Source organism: Patagioenas fasciata, unplaced genomic scaffold, assembly GCF_037038585.1.
Source record: "Patagioenas fasciata isolate bPatFas1 unplaced genomic scaffold, bPatFas1.hap1 Unplaced_1, whole genome shotgun sequence".
Lineage (NCBI taxonomy): Eukaryota > Metazoa > Chordata > Aves > Columbiformes > Columbidae > Patagioenas > Patagioenas fasciata.
This window is the reverse complement of record NW_027288510.1, coordinates 1,951,555-1,974,608: the sequence shown is the minus strand read 5'-3', so window position 1 is coordinate 1,974,608 and position 23,054 is coordinate 1,951,555. Positions and strand designations below refer to the sequence as shown.

The following is a 23,054-nucleotide window of genomic DNA, read 5'->3' as shown; positions in this document are numbered from 1 at the left end:
TTGATCAGATCCCTCTCAGCTTCTCTTCTCCAGCTCAACAGCCCCAGCTCTCTCAGTTTCTTGTCACAAGAAAGGTGCTCCAGATCCCTTAGCATCTTTGTAGCCACCGCTGGACTCTCTCCAGTAATTCCTTGTCCTTCTTAAACCAGGGAGCCCAGGACTCCCTGTCCTCCCCCGGCAGCAGCAGCCTGCTGACCCTTGTCATGTCCCACCTGGCGCTATGGTTGGGGGAAGTGTGACTGAGATTTGTCAGTCCCCTGGGTTGGAAAAAAGTACATACAATCCTGAAGGTCCACAAACAAAAGACCTTTATTTTTTGTAGCTTGGTCCAATTGGCAAATGACTCAGTGGCAGAAGGATTTATGTTACTTAAGCTCAATCGATAAACAGTTTAGCAGCGAAAAGATTCACATGAAAGAGTTTTGTGGCACAAGTGGGGCTCTAAACCTTATGTTACTGTATTACTCACAAAAAGGAAGGCAAAGAAATAGGAATATAGGAAGGAAAGAGAGAGGAAGAAAAGAAGGGGAAAGGAAGGGGGAAGGAAATGGGAAGGGAAGGAAAAGGAAAGGGAAAGGAAAGGTCTCACCACCCTTAGGGCTCCGTGGTGTGTTTGAGGGGTTTGTAGTCTCAGGTCCAGTTCCTATGCAGGAATGCTTGGGTCTGTAGTCAGGGTTCAGCACCCTGTGGTGTGTGGTTCGGTTCCCGTGGTCAGCCCGGTGGGTGGAAGGGTCCCCAGGGTGGCACCCTGCCCGTGCTGGCACAGGTTTTATAGGGTTTATAGCCCTCGGGATCACCTGGGCTTTTGTGCAGGCGTCACTGGGGGTGATTGTGGAAGATGGGGGAGGCCCGGAGGGTCTCTCAGCCTGGGCCTTGACACCGTGTCGGGCCTGTCAGCGCACAGGCTGCGTGTCCTTCAACACAGCACTGCCTGTGTCACCCAGCCTTTGTCTGTGGCTGTCACCTCGGCCTTGACATGTAAATCACCATTCACCTGCTCACGATGGCCCGTCTCCCATGACTGGGTGTTGCAGGGCTGGGTTTGCCACAGTGTTTGAGAGTCACCCTTGTAGTCTCTCACACCCTGTCCCGGGTTGGGATCAAACCAGAGACACTCCTGCTGTTTTCTGCCATTTCCATGCAAGTGAAGAGTATGGCCCAGGGGCTTTGCTCAGTGCTTATTACTGATAGAAATATTAGCTACAGGTTGTTGAAGCTGAAGGATTTCCACCAGGAGCAGGACTCGCGTGTGCCAGGCCGTGTACAGATAGGCCGGCAACCTGGGCCTGGGCCTCATCTTGGCAAGACGCAGAATTTGACCCCCTGAAGACAAGCGGCCTCTGGCAGCCCAGGGACACGTACTGAGAGAGGCAGTGGCCGTGGTCACTGTGCTGCTGCTTGTGTTTTGCCCGAAGGTACGACCGGACCAAGCTGTCGCTGAAGGAGATCACGAACGTGCAGTATGTGTCGTGCATGAACCCGACGGCGGGGAGCTTCACCATCAACCCTCGGCTGCAGGTAAAGCCCTGCACAACGGCAGGTGCATCGCTGGGTTTATTTTGGGGTGGATCATTTAAACGTGAGGTTAGAGGACAACCACTGGCAGATCCTGCTGTTGTTTTATCAGTACAAATGGCACGAATCTGTCGAGTGACTGTGATTCCTAATAGTGAAGCACCGAACTGGGTCCCTTATTCCCTTGTTTGTTTTTCCTCGCATTCTGCAGCTCCGTCAGAGGAGGAAGTCAAAAGTTGCCAGCCAGCTTAACACCTACTTTCAGGACAACCTTCTGGTCCGTACAGGCAGATTTTGCCTTCATTTAGCTCGTATTTAGCTCTGAAGCGTGGTGCATTAACGCCGCCTGCTTTCCAGAATTGTCTGATGCAGCTGTCAGTAAAAAGAGGTGTGGGGGAGAAACCCAAACGAAGAAAACAGACAAAACTAAAAAAAAACCCAAGCCACACCAAAACACAACAACAACAAAAACCCCAACAAACCCCAAACCAAGCAACCAAACAAAACCAACAAAACAAAGAACACCAAAACCAACCAACCAACCAAATCCCCCCAAAAACCTAACCGAACAAAAAAACCCCAAGCCAAACAAAAAGCAGTTCAAGCGCTGCTGATAACAGAAGATTTGGGAAGAGATCTTAAACATTAGACTTTGATTTTTGGGAGCTGCCAACCGATGGAGGGACTGGGTAGCAGTGAGCAAAATTCATTTCATCATGGAGAAACCTAATGACCAGAGTCAGCTTGGACCCTGGCTCCTCTTCAGCAAGGTGTGGAGTTAAAATGAAGTGTCCCATGGGCAACTTTGCAAGTTCCAAATTAGTAAAGAGGTCCTCTGGGAGATGGCACCTTCCAGGGGCTGCTCTTAATAGAGACAGTGACTGGGCTTTGTCAGAGGTCGGTGGGACCTTCAGAGCCCTTTGGCTCTTCGATGGACTGCACTTCCAGTGTAGCATTGGTGAGATGCAGTTGAAAATCCCTGGTTTAGTGAGCAGAGTGATGTCACTTCCCACCTGAGCTCTGCTGGCAAACTGGGAGAGGGAAATAACCTTGTTCAGGTGGACTGCAAATCAGAGAATCATAGAACAACCCAGGTTGGAAGGGACCTCAAAAGATCATCTGGTCCAGCATTTCATGGGAAAGGGAGCCTAGATGAGATTATCACAGCAAATCCCCAAGGGCATTTTGCTTGAAAGGTGTTTTTCTAGCTCTCTGACCTTTCCATGCCTTCCTTTCTCTCCCTCAGCGTCACTTCTGTGTCTTCGCGCTGTCCATCCCTGGGCAGGATGCCTTGTCCAGGATCTCTAGCACCATTTTAACGCAGCACCTGACAAGTGGAAATTTCTCGGGGGCTGTGCAAAAATCAGCTCAGCAGCTGATTGCCCTTGCCCTGGGACTGCACCAGAAAGTAGCCGCTACATTCCTTCCAACAGCCATCAAGTTCCACTACATTTTCAACTTGAGAGACTTCTCCAATATCTTCCAAGTAAGTGCAGTTGCTGTCCTGTGGGACTTGAAGCTTGTCCCGATGCTACAAGAGGCTGCGGAGCTGTGTTCCTCTAGCTCTGGTGGGCAGAATGCAGTCTCCTACCTAAAAATGACACAGCACATGTGTGCCCTGAGTAAAGTGGGTGACCTTAGGCCGTTCCTTAATTCCTTGTTAGTTTTGGATGGATTCCAGAACCATTGCCCATGGCTTTGAGAAGCTTAGTTACTTTCCAGCCTCTTGTGGTCAGCGGGGAGGGATGAGTAGTTCCAGATGGATGTGCAGGTTTGGGGTGGGTTGAAACGCCCTCTGGCTGTAGAAGGGACCAGCTGAAGGGAGCTTTGGGCTTCCGACTTCAGCACTTAAATGACTGATGGTGAGTGCGATGGAGCTGCGCTCATCTTTGGGAGCCTCAGTTCCACACGTGTAAATGTGGGGATTAATGGCACTGTTCCACCACACAGGCAAATTATTTTATTGTACTGAAGCAGGTGGTGGATAGTTAGTGGGTTACTGGCCCTGAAGTTAGATCCAGCTTAGCTTGTTGGCCTGTACTGGCATGTCCTCTTAGCTTCTTGATGGTCAGATGCTCAGTATGTGCATGAAGGGTGGCATTTAAAAAGGTGATAATTGAATCAAACCCAGCTTTGACTTAATTGCTAAAACTGAATTTCCACCAGAGCCAGTTCTGTACCAAGGGGAAGTTGTTCAGATTTAGAAATATTTTCTTCCAACAACGGAGAGACTTTTTTTTCCCCTGAAATCTCATACTTTGAAGCAGTAGATATTACTGCTCAAAGAGCCTTTCAGAGTTTAAGGCTGATTAGTAAAATTTGAGAAGGTTCTCAGCAGCCGAATCGAGAGGTTTGGAACACCATAAACTCTTGTAGAACCCCGGTTTGTAACTTGTTGCTGTCCTTCTTAACACCTGTTCTCCTAAGTACGTACTGAAAGTTTGGTGCCTTGTGGTCTGGTCCATCACACAAGAACTGAAGTAATGGCGTAGTGGGAAATGCAAAAACAGGGCCTTGAAAAAGTTAATAACTCTTTTGTGCCAAGAAAGAATCAGACCTGTCACTTATGCTCAGCTAAACATCAGCAGCTTTTGATGTTAGATGTGGGTCGTGTTAACTCCTGACTTCTAGTTAATCTGTGCTTTGAAAGGCAGAGAGAGAAAAGCAGCATTTCCATGGGAAGCTTTAATTTTAACTGTAACCTGCTTGAAAGGTGCTCAGGTTGTGGGATATTAGGAAATGTCCTGCCAGGTCTGGATGCTGGGGCAGGAGCAGCGACTGAGCTCAGGTGTTGTTTTGTTTATCACGTGGCTTCAGGAGTGGGGGAGTCTGGCTCCTGGGCTTCATAATGTTTATTGAAATAGTGGTCCAATTTTTCTTGAAATCCTTCCTTACCTTTTGGATTCATTCTTGATTATTCCTTCACATTAAATATTCTTGAGTTTTTGAGATCTCCTGATATCCTGTTTGTCCCTACGGGAACACAATTTTCTTCCTGAAATTGAGTGTGAAAGAAGCTCTGGACTCCGGGAATGCATTTCCATGTGTTACTTTCATTCAATCTTCATAAACTCATAATTTAGCTCACACTCTCTTGTCCAAACCCTTCTTGTGCAGTGCTGGCTTCAAAGTCAGGTCAGGCTGATCAGCCAAGTTTTGAATGTTTCCATGACTGGAGTTCCCATAACCTCTCCGACCCTTGTCACACCACTAAACCCACTCCACGGTGAAGCTGATATATTTTTATTTCAGTTGGAATTTCCCTTCCTGCAGTTTGTTACCTCTTGTCCTTTTGCTATACACCTCCAAAAAAAATTGGCTCAGTCTTCTCTATAACTCCCTATTAGGTAGTTGTAGACAGAGTCAAAGAATCACAGAACAGTTTGGGTTGGAGGGACCTTCCCAGCTCCCCCAGTGCCCCCCCTGCCATGAGCAGGGACATCTTCACCAGCTCAGGGTGCTCAGAGCCCCATCCAGCCTGGCCTGGGATGTCTCCAGGGGTAGAAACAGAATTAAAATTCCCCTTCACCTTTTCCCCGAGCTGAACAAACCGATTTCTCTCAGCCTTTCCTTGCATGTCCTGTCCTCCACCATTTTATGACCTTGGTGGCCTCCGTTGAACTCGTTCCAGTATGTCAATGTCTTTCTTGTCCTGGGGGCCCCAAAAGTGGATTGAACCTCACACAGCTTTTGCCTGCCTGTCAAGGTCCTTCCCTTTGCGTTCTGCGTGGTCAGTGCCAGCTGCAGCCCTGCTGGGAGAGCACTGCTGGCTCCCGCATGGAGACACCCACTGCCCCGGTACCAGCCCCTGCGGAGCACTGGAGCTCCAGTGAGACCTCGGAGCCTGCTGGGCCAGCCAGTTCTCCACCCACCTTCCAGTCTACCATGGCCCATGACCCTTGATATGATGCTAACTGGGAAAAAAAAAAAAGATAAAGGAATAAACAACCCCCTTTTCCTGGTTAGGGACATGTGAGTTTCCTTAGCTTGTGGGCAGATGGAGAACTGGTGGATGTAGCTCGGTGCATGTTGCCTTTTTCAAATTCCTTTTAATCCCAGACAAGCAATCAAACACCGCCTGCACAATAGCTGTGTGTGTGAAGGGCATTGGGAGATTGTTGTTTTACCGACTGTTCTGTAGTTATACAAGCAGCCAATGACAACTGTTAAAGGCACAAAGCACGTAGAAATTGCAGCTGTGGAGGGGTCAGCCCCTGGACTTGCTGCCGCTGTGCTGTGATACTGCTGGCTCTGCACAGGTCCTTAAAATGGCTCCATTTGCAGCCTGTCCAGTGGCTCTGTTGTTATCTCACTATTATATACATACTGTTATATACATAATATATTATATATTAATGCTGCACCTACCAACCTTAGAAGCCCAGCTTGATTCCCTTTGTCAAAACTGCCTGACAGCTCTTATGACAAGGAGTCCTGTGCTAATTACCTCATTACAAAACACTCCAAGAACTTGTATCTTAATTGCTGCAGCTAATGAATTTGGACATTGTATGCATGTGAGTGTTGCACAGAACAAGGAAGACGGCCCCAAATCAAGTCAGCAATAATTCCTTTCAACAGGTACAGGTCCTTACTGCTCTCATGTTTTCCCTTCTGCACCCAAGACCCATTGTCACCTGGCTCCAGCTGGTCAGGCTGATGTCTGCGTTGCTTGGAGCGAGGGTTCAGCTGAAGGTGACTCCAGGTGTTCACTACAAATGATGGCAAAATACCAGAGAGATTTGTCAGGTATTGGTGAAACCAAAGGGAAAAGAGCAACCTATACACCCAGGGGTAGGAGGCTCGGCAGGCAGCAGTGGATTGACTTTGTCAAGCACTGTTCATGTTTGTCCTGACTGATTGGAATGATCGTCTCTGGGGGTCTGAGTATCTTCAGTGGGATTCCCTTTTGCCTGGCGAGTCGCGTCCTCTCCCCCAGCAGAGAAAAATGGGCATTTCTGTCTGTAGTGCATCAGCTCTTCCTCCTGGACAAACACGGAGAAGAGCTCAGAGGAACTGTGTTTCTGAAGCACCTCATTCACTGGAGGTGAAAGGAGTCCAAGGTGACTGTCCTCTTGTCAGACATCAGCACTTTGCAGATCTAAGGTGGGATTAGGCTCCAGTTCAAGGTGCTCAGATTCAGGTAGGTGAGGATATCCAGGTTCATCCGAGGCTGTGGAGGCCAGAAGGGTGTCCAGCGCCCCATCAGGGACACAGGTGTGGTTTCACTCTGTTGCCCAAGTGTGGGTCTCTAATGCTTTTTGAAACATGTCAGGATATCCAGCCTGGGTTCCAGCGGCTGTTCAAGGACACAGGTGTCTTCTTCTGTTGTGTGGGTTCCTGTCTGAACTGCTTGAGCCATGTTGTTTTCCAGGCTGCCCTGGCTGTACAATAGGTTTCTCCTGAGATGAACCATCTAGTTGTGTTGACTTGGGAAGGCTGTGGGAAATTCCACGTATCCCTACAGAACAATGATTTTCATCCACTGTTCTCATTTGATTTTTGTCTCTGGACATCACCTTCAGCTGGAAAACACTAAATGCCTCAGCATTACAGAATCCCACATAATCCCAGCCTGGTTGAGTTGGAGGGACCTCTGCAGATCCCCCAGTCCAAGCCCTGCTCACGCAGGGTCCCAGAGCAGATCACACAGGTGGGTCCAGGCGGGTTTCAATGTCTCAGAGAAGGAGACTCCACACCCGCCCTGGGCAGCCTGGGCCAGGCTCTGGCACCTCCCAGCAAACAAGTTTCTGCTCATGTTCAGATGGAGCCTCCTGTGTTTCAGTCTGTGCCCGTTGCCCCTCACCCTGGCGCTGGGCACCACTGAACAGAGTCTGGTCTGTCCTCTGACACCCACCCTGAGATATTGATCCATTGATCAGATCCCTCTCAGCTTCTCTTCTCCAGCTTAACAGCCCCAACTCTCACTGAGTCTTTCCTCATCAGAAAGATGCTCCAGACCCCTACCAAACCATCTAGTTGTGTTGACTTGGGAAGGCTGTGAGAAATTCCATGTATCCTTGCAGAACAATGATTTTCATCCACTGTTCTAATTTGATTTTGTCTCTGGACTTCACCTTCAGCTGGACAGCATTAAATGCCTCAGCATTGTACTCAGTGCTGCTGCTTGTCTGGCGTCAGCTGGCCAAGGGTGAAACTTTGGTTCAGGCCCTCAAGTAGAGCTAAGCTGGTCTGTCCTATGTGGCACCAGGGTAATGTGTGTGTTGTGGGGGGGTTTGGCTCCCAAAGGGGAACATGAGTCTCCAGGGAGGTGGCGACTGGCAGAAGGGCTGTGGGTGAAGAAGGGGGATGAAGAGGGGAAGCCAGCACTGGGCATGGTTCCTCTGCTGAGTACACAAACACATTCGGGTCACTGCTGACCTGGGAACACACCAGGGTCTGGGCTGAAGGATGCTGCTTCCTGATTTTTAAAAAGAATAACAAGGAACCCCAAAATCTATGACCATCTTCAGCCCCCTGGGCTCGTGGCTGGTTTTAAATGACTACAGAAGGCTCAGCAAGTACCGTAATAATTTGTAATAATCTAACTTTAATTTGCTGTCACGTTTCACTGGAAATATGAGGAGGGGCTGGAAACCACAGTCAGGGATGACAGGCAAGAAGGGGCTGGAGCAGGGTTAGGCAAGGTCTGCAGGAACGGCAGCCTGGCTCCTGGTTGTTGTGAGTATATAATTTACTGTTACTGATGTTACTGCTGCAGGGGCAAGGTCACCCTTCAGTCCTTTGTAATCCTTTGGGCTCATCAGAAGGTATTATCTGTTACTTTCGCTCTGTAGTGGGTCCCGTCTGTGGTTCAAGTCCGACACTACTTTGTCTTGCACTTCTACAGCACCTTTTCGTGCCTCTGGGTCCCACCATGCACTGCAGAGTTCAATTGATTGGTACGCTCCAAGCAATTTACCCTTGATTAAAGCAGACAGGTCTCTGCAGTGACAGAGTTGTGGATTATGCTTTTTAAAAATACATTCCCCGCTGGCTCCCACCAGAGAAAGCCCTGCTGCTGTCTTTCTTTCCATCTGAAAGGGTTACCATGGTATTATGCTCTAAATTATATCTGTCATCTCTGTAAAATAATAATCACAGACCCAGCAGGGTTGTATTTTGCTTTTTATTCCTATTTCTAACAAGATTTTGAAGCAGCATGTCACATTAAGATCTGTGGCAGCTGGGGAAGAGCAGGCTCTCTCCTCCTGACAGCCAGACAGCAGCGGGGGCTCCGGCGTGTCCTGCTGCTCCACGTCGGCTCCGCTGCCAGTGAACTCCTCACTCCTTTGCATGGGGAGGGATTTTCATGTTCACCCTTGGTTGAGCTCACTAAAGAGCCCTGCAAACTTCAGGCTTGAAGCACCGAAATGCACCTTGTGTGTTACGTGCTGACATTGTGGCTGAGTTGGGAATGACGGCGGCGAGATGGGCGCAGGGTCAGCAAGAGTTTGTTTTGTGCCTTGGTCTGGCACGGTTGTTTGGCACAGCTTTACCTTGGGTTTGGCTGGCGTGTGGTTACCTGAGCCAGTCTGGTTTCACAGCTTCCCCCTCCTTCTCTCTTCCCATCTCTGCTATTTTTCTTCCTAACAGAGATCCAGGTGCCAGCAGCTGCTCTATCGCACATGGCAACCACGGTGCTATGGAACAGGCTGCCCAGGGCAGTGGTGGAGTCATCATCCCCGGAGGGGTTTGAAAGGTGTTTAAACAAGGTGCTTAGGGACATGGTTTCATGCTAGAATTAGGGTATGGTTGGACTCGATGCTCGTGAGGGTCTCTTCCAGCTGAAATGATTCTGTGATTCTATGCAGTGCCAAGGGGGTGACTGGAGCCTCTCGTCAACCCTCCCTGATATCAGAGCAGATTTAAAAATTGGCACTTTAAATAGGACTCTTGAGTTTGTGGCCCACACGCTGTTGTTGTGTTTGTCATTGTTTTCATGTCACCGCTGCTGAGGCAGCTCCAGGCTCCCCAAGAAGAACGTCAGGAGAAAGGAGAGCAGGTGCTTCATCCAGCAGTGCAGGACAGCTAGAAAGGGGTCGCTATGCTGCACTAGTTAGTATAATTTTAAATGTTATTTAGACTGCAAAGAAAAAGTTATTTATTTTTCTTGCCTGGTCTCCAGGGATGGTTCATCCACCACCTCTCTGGCCAACCTGGGCCAGGCTCTCACCACCCTCAGGGGCAGCAATTTCTTCCATATCTAGAGCGTCCCCGTCGCTCTCTGGGGACGCAGCTGGTTGCCGTGGCAGAGCCTGGTAGCTCTGCTGAGAGGAGTCGGGAGAGTCGGGTCTGTAAAGTGAAGGAAGGGGAGATGTTCAGGTGTTAAGTTAATAAACTGCTTACAGATTTGTGAAACGTGGATTTTCTTCCCTCTGAGCCTTACATTTGCTTGCATCAAGAACACAACTTTTGTGGCTTGGAGTGTCTTTAGAGTGACTTTTTTTTAGGACCTGATGGGTTTCACCTTATTCTCTTTGAGTCATCAGCTCTTCTCACTATCTTTTCTCTGAAATAAATAAAATAACAGCTTGACAGCTGTAATGACAAATGTGAAACCCAAATGATTTGAGCCATGATCCATCGAGCTGAGATGGCCTGCTTTACATTGCTTTTAATACATTTTATGTTTTGTGTGTAAATAATTAGATGTTAGGAATAAAAACTGTCTGTTTAATACATGCCATTGAAAACCCTGGGTGCTGTTAATAGGCTTAGTAATAGGTGACACCTCTTTGAAATATAATTCTTTTATGCATTTTAATAGAGTTCATGGTAAACATGCTGTGATAAGCAGACAGAAACTAATATTTCCTGCAGCCAGAATGCACCTAATTAAAATTAATTGATTTTAGAAAAAAATCATCACCGCTAAGATGTCCAAACTATCTTCTTCTTGACAAAGCAGCCGTGCTGTGGTGTTGGGATGCAGAAACCCGCCCGTCGGGCTGGTGTCTGACCCTACGCACTCTTGGAGATCAGGCTGCGCTGGGGATGCACTTTGGCTGTTAAAATTGGTGTAATATATACAATTGCTTTGGGAAATTGGAGGTAACGAAGGGCACGTTCTCCAGGGGCTTCTTCAGAAGTTTATTTGCAGGTTGTTACAGTAACTCTGCATTTTGAGTGATTCAGCCCCATTCAGCCTGGATGCTGGGGAGACATCAGGCCCTTCAGGTCAAGGTGGGGTTTACTGCTGGTCTCTGCACCCCACAGGGCCTTCTGTTCTCTACCCCGGAACGTCTGCAGCACCCCCAAGACCTGGTGAAACTCTACCTGCACGAGTCAAACCGAGTCTACCGGGATAAGATGGTTGAAGAAAAGGATTATGGTACCTTTGATAAAATCCAGCTGGAGACGGTGAAGAAATTATGTGACGTAAGTGTTGAGGTTCATAACTCTGATAATAACGTACGTGCTTACAGGAAAAAGGTTCCTTGGGCAAGAGAAGTTTGACCCAAGGTCTGCCAGTCTCTCACTTGCAGGGAGTGTGATGCTCTTGGTGGGACACCAGGAGCAAAATCTCTGTCAACTGCTTCCTGGGCTGCCAATGTTGGTATTTGGGTGAACGATGCTCTCCCTAAGGGCACCGGGGAGAGGAGATTTCGGCTCTGTGAATTAATTAAATTATTTTATTTAAATGTCTTGAGTCTTGTGGCAAAAGCAAAAGAGTCAGATCCCCAGTCTTGGTGGGAGTAAAGTGAGATGCAGGCACAAATCCCTAGTGCTTTCCTTTTTTTCCAAAATATCTTCCTAATGGAAGCTCTAGACCTGCTTTGCTTCAGTCCTGTCATCACCCGGCAGTGTTGCCATTGGAGTCCTGCAAATATCACAGTAACGCAGACAGTGCTTTTTCCTCTGGCTGTTAATCATTGTCCATGCAACAGTGTCATGCTGTAGCTGTTGCTGTGGGGCTTTTCTTGTGCTCACATTTTCTTAAGGTGATGAGTTCTTGTGATTTACAAAAGGTCCAGAGCAAGTATTGGGGCTTTATCCTTTCCCTTTCCTTCCTTTTTGTCGCTCTTTCCCCTTTTTCAACACACAGGTGCAGCTATATGGACATTTTTTGGAACACTGTGCTTCACTTGGAAAGATGACATAGAGCTGCAGTGTTTTCTCCTTTACTTCTTATATACCTTTTTTAAAAATGATTTTTAAATTTGACAGGACATTGAGGAAACTTTAGAGCAGACCAAGCGAATGAACATTTATTGCCATTTCGCTAAAGGCGTTGGAGAACCCAGCTACAGGCCAGTTCCGACCTGGGAGGAGCTGAACAAGATCCTTGTGGAAGCCTTGGACAGCTACAACGAAGTCAACGCTGCCATGAGCCTGGTGCTGTTTGAGGACGCCATGTGCCACGTGTAAGGGAGTTTTCTGTCTTTATGCTCTCATTGTAGCTTTTATCCATGCAGATTGTTTCCATGGAGGTTTCTGGAGGATGTCGGTATCCATTATTAGAGCAGAAGGAGCTGGAGGTGTGCAGAAGCTTCATCTGCCCACGTGGTGTGTCCTGCACAAATACTGCCCTGCTTCTCCAGCTGCTGCTGGGGGGATCTTTTGACACTGTGAGGATGCGGGGCTGTCGGATGGAGGGTCAGCATGCTGCTGGTCGTTTGAAGTCTGGTTGCTGTTACATCTTTGGCCCTTGATGCTCTGCATACGGCACAGACGTTTATTGTACATGACATGGATCAAGTGCTTTTTGTCTTCACTTGACAGCCAGCCACAGAACTAGTTACACCAGGATGTCCCTAAATGCTTTCACAACTGGGTTAGAGGCACGTTTACACAATTCTCAGTGGGATTTTCAAATGTATATAATGTGAGATTACGTGAATTCAGGCTACTAGTTTGAATGGACTGAGGCACTTAAATTGCCTGGATCCTTTGGAAAGCCTGCTTGCATTCCGATGCCTGGAGGTCCAGCTGGATTCCCTGTGGAAACTGGACACGTGGGACTATATGAAAATAGCGAGCCTCCGTTGATCATTATGAAGCTATTTACATGCCTGTGGTATGGATCGTGACACGTACCTCCAGCTCTTATACATGATTTAAATGCTTGTTGGGAATTCCACAGAATCACAGAATCCCAGAATGTCAGGGGTTGAAGGGACCTGGAAAGCTCATCCAGTGCAATCCCCCCATGGAGCAGGAACACCCAGCTGAGGTTCCACAGGAAGGGGTCCAGGCGGGTTTGAATGTCTGCAGAGAAGGAGACTCCACAACCTCCCTGGGCAGCCTGGGCCAGGCTCTGTCACCCTCACCAGGAAGAAGTTTCTTCTCCAATTTAAGTGGAACCTCCTGTGTTCCAGTTTGTACCCACTGCCTCTTGTCCTGTCATTGGTTGTCACTGAGAAGAGCCTGGCTCCATCCTCCTGACACTGCCCCTTTATATATCTGTAAACACGAATGAGTCCCCCCTCAGTCTCCTCTTGTCCAGCTCCAGAGCCCCAGCTCCCTCAGCCTTTCCTCACACGGGAGATGCTCCACTCCCTCCAGCATCTTGGTGGCTGCGCTGGACTCTCTGCAGCAGTTCCCTGTCCTTCTGGAACGGAGGGGCCACAACTGGACACAATATTCCAGGTGTGGTCTGATTTTTGGGGGCTGAAATGCAGACCTGGCCTCAGATAATTTCTGAAGATGAACCTCCCCTGTAAATCATAGTTTTAACTGATTTTGCCTGGAAACATTGTATCATGAAGAGCAGGTTTGTGACTAAGCTAGAAGGAAGCCGCTGTCCTGCTGCACGCTTGTGTGGGTGATTTCAGGTTTGCTGGACCTGGTAACCTAATGCAGTTACTCTCATGCAAATTAAAAAAATACATATATATATATAAATTTCTACTCCTTTTAACTAGCTGTTTAACCAGTTCTGTTCTAAGAGCTCAGCAATCTGTTCCTTTTGCGGTGCAGCGTGCTGGCTGTGCTGGGGCATGGCTTCCCTTATAGTTTGGGCATTTACTTCTTTGTATTAATGAGTCATATGCAACCTGATGTCCATTGGTGTTTCTGCTTGCAGAAAGGTGACAGTAATTTTAATCTTGTGCTTCTTTTGCACTTTACATAAATTGGGATTTTCAACAAAACCTGTCAGTATCCCTCCAGTTAATATTGTGAGTAATCGGGAAGGCGAGGTTTGAGTATTCAGCATGATTTTCACTGGAGCTGAGTGATTTCGATTCAGCGCATTTGGAAATTGCGTTTTGCTGAAACACACAAATTATTCCATCTCCAACAGCTTATGGATGACATCTTGAATTTGTTGTGAAGTTTCTGTTGGGAAAAAAAAGTAAGGGAGTTAATGTATGTGGGGAGGTGGGGGATATGGGTCAGTCACCTCCTGACCCGGGGCTCATGGTGCCCATTCCCAACGCACACCCCGTGCCCTTGCTTTTGGGGACAGCCAGCTAGAGAATGAAAAGCAGGAACATTCCAGCTCTCCACACAAGCTGGATTGCTATTCTGGGTTTAATTTCACAATCTGTGGGAGTCTGCACATAGATCATAAGACGCTTGAGCTGTAATAAAGCAGTACAGTATTTCTTGCAGTCTTATTTGAAAAATTAATTAGATTAGTCTAGGAAAATACTCAGTTAAGTGAGTTGAATAAAGGCAGTGATGTCAAGAGGGGAATGGTGCTTGCATTTCAGACACCTGACAGTGAGGTTTTCACAGGTAGGATCCTCTAAACCTCCCTCACTTGGGATTTTAACGTGGGGATGTCAGCAATTGCTTAAAGAGAATAGACTGGGGGCAGAGCTCACTGTGCAACTCTCAAGGACAAGTGAACAGACCTGAAAAACAATAGCAAGTTCATTTTAAGTGTGACAAAATCTCACTCTTAATGGTGGCTTGGATAAATAATGTTGGACTGTATTTTCCAGACAGGTATTATGCTATTCCAGATGTATATGAATATGCTTTAATGCATAGCAGGACCCTTCACCTGAACATGAACCCAAAATGCTTTGTGAAGAGGAACCTTCACTGGAGAGGTGCACCAGAGCCATGAATTCTGTTCTCACTATTTGCATGTCCATGTAATGTGTTTTTTCCCTTGTCCTCCCTGCAAAGACATCCAGGCCTTCACCTTAAAATATTTCTATCCAGCAGGACTTGGCAGGTGGAAAAATATTGGACACAGTTTGAATCGCCACCAAACTATTTTTTTAATCAGCTACGTCCTTTGTTTGGGCCTCAGCAGAGATGGGGATTGATTGCTGACATGTCTCTTAGATTGACATTTTTCATCCCATTCAGACTACGGTTTCCTAGTGATTAAAATATATATTGAAAAGCAGTGGGCAGAGAATAAGAAAAATACTCTTATTAATGACAGATTTTATATGCTTCAATTTAGTTGCCGCATCAGCCGGATCCTGGAGTCCCCCCGAGGGAACGCTCTCCTGGTCGGCGTGGGTGGAAGCGGGAAGCAGAGCCTGACCAGGCTGGCGGCCTTCATCAGCTCCCTGGAGCTTTTCCAGATCACGCTGAGGAAAGGGTACGGGATCCCTGACCTGAAGGTGGGTGACTCCTGGGGCTGAGGTGGAGCGGAAGGGAATAAAAAGCAGAACTTGCCCTGAAAACTTTGGGATCCCCAATTTAAGAAGGACAAGGAATTACCAGAGGGAGACAAAGATGCTGAGGGGTCTGGAGCATCTTTCTGATGAGGAAAGACTCAGTGAGAGTTGGGGCTGTTGAGCTGGAGAAGCTGAGAGGGATCTGATCAATGGGATCAATATCTCAGGTGGGTGTCAGAGGATGGACCAGACTCTGTTCAGTGGTGCCCAACGCCAGGGTGAGGGGCAACGGGCACAGACTGAAACACAGGAGGCTCCATCTGAACATGAGCAGAAACTTGTTTGCTGGGAGGTGCCAGAGCCTGGCCCAGGCTGCCCAGAGCGGGTGTGGAGTCTCCTTCTCTGAGACATTGAAACCCGCCTGGACCCACCTGTGTGATCTGCTCTGTGACCCTGCGTGAGCAGGGCTTGGACTGGGGATCTGCAGAGGTCCCTTCAGCCCCCACCAGGCTGGGATCCTGTGATTCTGTCTTGTTGCGTGTTGAATGACGCCATTGTGAAGACAGTAAAAAGCTCCAGAGACTATATGGGACTGCAGAGAGGAGCAGTGCTTCCCAACACATCTGTGGGGTGCAGACAGGCCTGATGTCCCCTGCCAGCCCTCTGAGCTGGCCAGACCCAACAACATCCCAGCCCAAGGCTCAGAGTCAGCGCTGGGCTCCGATGATAAACCCCTGGTGTGGACATTCAGTTAATGCTTGTTCAAGAAACCGTATTTGACTATTATTTCTAATTAAACCAAGATGTGGTAATTAGCTCATCTGTGAGGTGCCTGTTGTGGAGTGATTTGGAGGTGGAAAAGGAGCAGGAGAGAGCAGGAGGAGAGTTCCAAAGTCGTATCCAGTCCTTCCACCAGGATTTTGTATGAGGGAGGGACTGAGGGGATGGTGGATGGTTCACTATGGATAACAGGTGCCTGTGCTTATATCTATGCGCAGGCTAGTGAGCACAGAAGTTACAAATCAACATTGTAAAATATCGTTGAAATGATTTTCAAGTATTTTAGCTGCTGGCAAAAGGATTCTCATCAGAAATGTTGTAAAAATCACAACCTCAGTAACTTCACGCCATTCTGCTCGGGAGATGCGATGGCCAATGAACCCTTGCCTTCCTTCCCCATCAGAGGCAGGGCCTGATGACCTGTAGTTGTGTACAGGTTGTTTTTGTCATGTTTTTGTCACGTCACACAAGCCTGATCCTCCATCCATTGGGTATTTTCAACTTTCCTCTGTGTTCTTCAGCCCCACTCGTACAATTTTCTAGCTCCTACCTGCCTATTCATTGAGAAAACCTGTGCTCCCATCTAGGAATATAGCTTGAAACCAGCATTAATAAACTTGTTTTCAAAGCATGTCTTTACTTCTGTCTGTGGAGGTGGAAGATAATTTGATGTTCCCTTCACTCTCTATTCATTTTCAAAGAGTTTATGAAATATGGAGTCATCTTTTTTTCTTCGATATGGAAGAGCAGGATGGTGACAGATTACCCTGTCTGGCATTGGCCCCTCGTGCTGTTATAATTGATCTAATTCAAATTTCCAGTGATGGAAGTAACAAATGATTCTTTTTGAGGGAGCGTGTGTATTTGCTGAATTCCTAAGAAAGTTTCTGGAACACAGGCCAGTAAATTCCTTCAGTGTCTCCCGCATGCCTTGTATCCTGCTTGGAGGGGCAGGAAGGAAATGATGGAGTTTGAGCGGGATGATGGCGTTTTTCCCATCTCATGAACAACTTGGATTTCAAGAAGTTGGTGTCCTTCATCAGGAGGACACTGTGTCCTTCATCAGGACACTGTCCCCTTTGAGGTGAAACAGCTTTTCCATATGAGCAGTTTCTCTGTCAGCATCACTGCACTGAGTGGGACACTGAAGGGCGAGTCCCTGCTCAGACTCTGGAAAGGAATAAAACTGAAAACATCCCTGTTTGCACAAGGTGTCCTTCTCCTTTCTTCACAAGCAGAAAGAAATGTGTTGCAGCACCTCAGAAAAAAAAAGAAAATTCAGGTATAGTTGTGAAATCAGAGAAATCTACAGCATGGGGACACCAAGGTCCAACATTTTCAGTGGCTGCTGTCCCTCCCAGTCCCTGTGGTGCTTTAATGTCCCCGTATAGTGACTTATTGTGCCCACAGTAAGCCTTTCTGAACTCCCGGGGCAGCCTCCACAACCAGGGACTGCACTGATGTCTTTAGCCACATCCATTGACCTCCAGGTGTTCCAGCTACAAGCATTTCCCTGTGTGTAGCGGTGCTGGCCAGGGCTTCTTTCTCTTTTTTTTTGTGTTACACAGACCTGGCCGTAACGTCAAGTCTTACTGGGTAAAGTCTTACAATGATGACAGCGATAGACTCCCCCATATAACCGGGCAGACTCAGCCATGAAGGTGGAGAGTGGCCAAAGTGCAGTTTCACGCTAATTAATTGCCATTGCTTTATTCTTGGTTAATGGGAAGATTCTGAAATATCCTGCTTGTAGATGTGGTACCTACCTGAGTTTTGCAGAATGGAGGTGCACCCCCTAAGTCCTCTTGCTTTTCAACGTCCAGGCAGACCTGGCAAACCTGTACCTGAAAGCCGGTGTGAAGAACATAGGCATCGTGTTCCTGATGACCGACGCTCAAGTGGCAGATGAGCAGTTCTTGGTGCTGGTGAATGACTTCTTAGCATCAGGTACCTCTGTCATTGCTTGATTTCCCCTTTCCCCCTTCTCAGTGTGGTTGTGCTCATGGTAGCATCTGTGGTTTTAGAATATACAGAAGGGCAATATATGAAGTGAGCTAGAAGATATGTGGGTTAAGTTCTGGACTAAAAGCCATGATAAGGTCTCCTTTGTGAGGATGTACTCCATCATCTGATAGTTTTTCTTTCTCTGATGTTGTGTACCTAGTTTTTCCATACTTCATGGTATACTCTCTACAGTTAAGAGACGTGTCTGTTGTGACATTGCAGCTGAGGACAGAGCCCAAGGAATGTATCAACAGATGAAGAGTTTGACCTGTGGATCTCATGCATCCACACTCTAGTTACCTAATAAGGTTTTTCCTGGCTGGAATATTTGACTGCAAGTTGGTGGATGGTACAAAGCCACCAAATGACCGTGTCTGTGTGCGTCACCTAGCTGCTTGTCCCATTGCAGTCCTTTTCCTCTTTGTTTTTCCATTAAAGTTTTTGAGTTGTTGCTTGCCCAAACAATTGCAGAATAGCCAGCCTACACACAGATGCTCTGTTTCGCTGCAGAACATGGCATGAGTATGTGTGGTGGAGCACTCCCCATGCAGGGCGCACTGCAGCTACAGCGCACATGGGAGCGTGCGGCTGTGTCACCGTGACCGCAGGGGGTAACCCAGCCTGGGCATATTCCCCGGAGTCCCTGGAAAATCACTGCTACCAACTGCATGATGCTTTTTTCCTTATTTATGAGTCAGGAGTGGGAAGACTCCAGCTGGTTCGGGTGACCTCTGTGCATGGTGAGGACTGGAGAGTTGAAAGCACAGGGAAGCGATAGTTTGTGCGAAACTCCAGAGTTGACATATGTGGCTGTAAATTGGCCAGATGGTTTGAGCAGCAAACAATCTCTGCCTGTGATAAATTTGTAATCAGGAGTAAAGACAGGGGTTGTTGTGGAGGCTGGTGAGTAGCTCCTGTCACCTGTGTAGATGGCACAAATATCTCATGACATGAAGTGAAGCTCTGCAGTGTCCTGCAGCAAGGGGCAGGCCAAGCAGCCTGGTTTGGGATGTCCAGGTCATTTTGCGGTGGTTCAGAAAGGTGTCACATTTTCCTGTAGCTGCTATGTGGGGAAGAGGGGACAGATCAGAAGTCCTCACTCAGGGTCTGGGGAGGCAGCTCAGAATTGTGGCTGGACTGAGGACTGAGGAAGGGACCATGGGAGGGACCATGACAAGTGTAACAAGGGCAAGTGCCAGATTTTGCACCTGGGACACAGCAACCCTGGCTGTACAGACAGACTGGGGGACGAGATGCTGGAGAGCAGCTCCATGGAGAGCTCTGGGGGTTCTGGTCAGTGGCAAGTTGAACATGAACCAACAGTGTCCCTGGAGCCAAGAGGGCCCCGTGTCCTGGTGCATCCAGCACGGCACGGCCAGCCGGGCAGGGAGGGGATTGTCCCGCTCTGCTCTGTGCTGGGGCGGCCTCACCTGGAGCATTCACTGTGTGCAGGGCTGGGGACACAGGAGAAAAGGAGATAAAGCTACTGGAGGGTGTCCAGAGGGACATGAAGCTGGTGAAGGTTTGGAGGGGAAACCATATGAGGAGCGGCTGAAGTCCCTGGGTTTGTTCAGCTGGAGCAGAGCAGACTGAGGGCAGAGCTCATGGGGCTGCAGGTTCCTCAGCAGGAGCAGGAGGGGCAGGGCTGAGCTCTTCTCTGTGACAGTGACAGAACCCAGGGAATGGCAGAAGATGTGCCAGGGAGGGTCAGTGGGACATGAGGAAAAGGTTCTTCACCCAGAGGTGCTGGACACTGAACAGGCTCCCAGGGCGATGTCACGGCCCCAGCCTGACAGTGTTCAAGGAGAGACTGGACAACGTCCTCAGACACACGGTGTGAACTGTGGGGTTGTCATTGCAGGGACAGGAGTTGGACTCCATGATCCTTGGGGGTCCTGTCCATGTCAGGACGTTCTGTGGTTCTATGACCTCCCAAAACGTGACCTAGTGCCACCCAGCGGGTGCTGCCTGAGGGCTCTGGCTGCTTCCCGCTCTCTGCAGGCTTGTTTTTCTTACTTGTTTCACTTCTTTCCATCACCTAAGGAGCTAGAACAGAATATATATTTTAGACTCTCTTATAAACAAGCAGATATCTGATTAGTGTATTTTCCTAAGTAATTAGTGCTCATATTGACAGTATCTCACTCAATAATAATGATTTCAATCAAATCAGAAGCCAGAAGGGAAGTGAATACGTGATAAATTAAGTAACCAGAAAAAAAAGAAAAATTGGCTGGTTATGTTTTTGGCAATCAGTTGCATAACTATTAACTTTAAAAAGTTTTTAAAAGATTTCTGACTTTTAAAATGTTTTGGTGATGTGGGAGTTATTTTACCAGCACTGGCAATGGCATTGAACAGCTGCAGGAACGGTACCGGTAACTAATTGATTTGCAAAACTGAAATTATTTCATTATTGTGTATAGCATATTAGGTATTTGCGATTTTTTTTTGTAATCTAATCAGCACTGTCGATCTGACAAAAATGGACTTTCTGTACTTTGGCTTTATTCTGTGTTTGTTTAGCTCATACTTTTATGAGAAATGTTGCTCTCACAAGGGCTTATTTTTTAGCAGAATGATGTTCTGTGCCACTTTGCTGCTGCTGGGGCCTATGGGCGCCTGGCACAACGATTTTTCTCAAGGAAGGGTTTTCCCCAAGGCCCTGAAGAGGGAGGCACCTGCTTCACTTTGCTCTGCGACTGCAACAAAATCCAGACCAGTAAACCCAAACCTGCCTTCTTCTCAGGTGAAATCCCTGATCTCTTCCCCGATGATGAAGTAGAAAACATAATCAACAGCGTGAGGAATGAAGTCAAAGGCCGAGGGCTGGTGGACTCCAGGGAGACTTGCTGGAAGTTTTTTATAGAGCGTGTTCGACGGCAGCTGAAGGTGAGACAGGCTGGGGGAGTTCAGGTCTTCGCCATCTGCCTTGGTGCAGGAGCATGGGGTGAAGATGCTTTGGGCTGCCTGGTAGGAAGGTCAGACCGCAGCCTGAAAGGCTTTTCTGCCTGTTCATGATGAGAACTGTGATGCACTCAGCAAGTAGTACTGAAGTGCAGGAAATGCTCTCTGTTGCCATCACTTCTTGGGTGTTAGAAAGCACTATGGAAGTTGAGAACGTTCTCTTTCAAGAGCTGAGCAGGACCAGCCGCTCCCTTTTCAAAGCCGGGCACAGGGGTGCATCAGGACGAGGTCTTGCTGCTTGAAAGAGCTGCTGAAGGGATCAGTGTTCATGTTGTTGGGGTTCCATTGCCAGAAGAAATGAAGTATTATGTTAAAAACAGAGTGCTGGAAACTGAGTGGCATGCAATGTGCCTACAGGATTTCTTCCAGCACAGCCCATAATCCAGCATAGAAAGGCCTTATGAATATGTCCAAAAGATCCCAGAACAGTTTCAGGACTATTTCCCATGTGTGCTCAGCTCACGGGGAAAGCACAGTGAGGCGCACAGGAGAGTGAGACTGTTCCAGAAGGTGTTTACCCCTCTGCAGCGCTGTTCACTGCTGCCGGCACAGGGCCAGGAGCTGGGGAGGTGTCGAGGGTTAGGATTGCGGGGTGACAATCAAACCCTGGCAGATGTGTTGTCAACCTCCTCTCCCCCCACTTCCCCCTTTTGCCCCTCCCTCTCCCCCCTTCCCACTCAGGACAGGCGATCGGGAGGGAAAGAAGGACAGAGAGAAGAGAGTTGGAAAAGTTAAAGATGTTTTACTAATGCTACTAATAAGAATAGAGAAAATAATACAAAATATACAAAACCAATCTTGTAAGTCTGAGCAACTGCAGAGCCAGCACCCAAAGTCCTGGATTGGACTCTGTAGCCAACCGGAGCTGGATTCAGTCTCTCACTAGGCCTCAGTTCGCAGGGACGACCAGCAAGGTCCTCTCCTGATGTCAGCCATGAGGAAAAAGGGAAAAGGCAAAGGGGAAAAGGGCCGAGATCCTCGTGATCTCCCACTTTTATATGAAGTATTCACGTGAATGGAATGTTATTCACCGTTGGTCAGTCTCTCGATCACCAGTTTCTCGTTGCCCCTCTCGCGAGATGTCCATCCATGCTTATCAATAAGTTTGCATTCCCTTGCTGGGTTTAACCAAAACATGTGTCTGGTTCTCCAGGAAAATGCAGCTGACATGAAGGCTTTGGCTGACAGGCAAAAATTCGCTAAAAGAGAAACTTGTTTTTAACAAAACCAGGACATTCCACCCCTTATAATATGACATTCACTGAATACTTAAACCTTATCAATACAATCTATCAATACAATCTAATTAATCACTACTACTATATATATATATACATATGTACATATATACACAGGAGTAATTAATCAGTGGACCATCCTTTGAAAAGTTCATTAAGTTCATTTTGTCACCACAGTCTCCCAGGGCAGGGAAAATGGTCCAAGTGCATCTCATGACCCCTGTTTGTGGGTTAAGGACACCAACTTCGAAGAAGGTGTCGGGCGCCACTCGAAGAAGCCAGCGCTGGTTTCATCACCATTGTCTTGATCTGAAAGACACTTTTTAAACATTGTTAGTGTGGCAATTCACATCGTACAGTTCAGCATTGCATATTTTCACCTAAAATCCAATCCCCTTGAGGTGCACACCGAACTTCTCCATCCTTAAGCATCACCCACCAGGTGCTGCCAGGTCCCTGGGCAAAAACAATCCCACGAATAGGTTTGCCTGTGCCTGAGGCAGGAGGAACCCAGACTGCCTTTCCTAAAATATTTTTCATGTGTACTACAGGGACTTTATCTCCTTCTACAGTCCATAGAATTTCTGATTGGGCAGGCCCGGCTCGATTGGTTGATCCCCTGGTGTTGACCAACCAAGTGGCTTTTGCTAAATGTGAATCCCAGTTTTTAAAGGCTCCACCACCAAGTGCCTTTAGTGTAGTTTTTAACAAACCATTGTACCTTTCAATTTTCCCAGAGGCTGGTGCATGATATGGAATATGATACACCCACTCAATACCATGTTCTTTGGCCCAATTGTCTATAATACTGGTTTTGAAATGAGTACCATTGTCTGATTCAATTCTTTCTGGCGTACCCGGCCACCAAAGGACTTGCTTCTCAAGGCCCAAGATGGTATTTCGGGCTGTAGCATGAGGTACGGCAGATGTTTCCAACCATCCAGTGGTTGCTTCCACCATTGTAAGTACATAACGCTTACCTTGACGTGTTTGTGGAAGTGTAATATAATCAATCTGCCAA

The 23,054-nt window shown here is 47.7% G+C and overlaps 1 protein-coding gene across 1 annotated transcript in view; it reads left to right on the top strand.

Annotated features, from left to right (window-relative positions):
• Positions 1–21,381, top strand: part of LOC139826688 (dynein axonemal heavy chain 9-like) — a 76,377-nt gene extending 54,996 nt beyond the window's left edge. The window contains exons 27-34 of the mRNA XM_071803099.1: positions 1,416–1,518; positions 2,762–3,001; positions 5,222–5,461; positions 10,735–10,896; positions 11,686–11,882; positions 14,885–15,047; positions 17,648–17,771; positions 20,578–21,381. Of these exons, the coding sequence (XP_071659200.1) occupies positions 1,416–1,518; positions 2,762–3,001; positions 5,222–5,461; positions 10,735–10,896; positions 11,686–11,882; positions 14,885–15,047; positions 17,648–17,771; positions 20,578–20,849 (1,501 nt within the window). The 3' untranslated portion in view covers positions 20,850–21,381. The remainder of the gene's footprint in view (positions 1–1,415; positions 1,519–2,761; positions 3,002–5,221; positions 5,462–10,734; positions 10,897–11,685; positions 11,883–14,884; positions 15,048–17,647; positions 17,772–20,577) is intronic.
• The last annotated feature ends 1,673 nt before the right edge of the window (positions 21,382–23,054 follow it).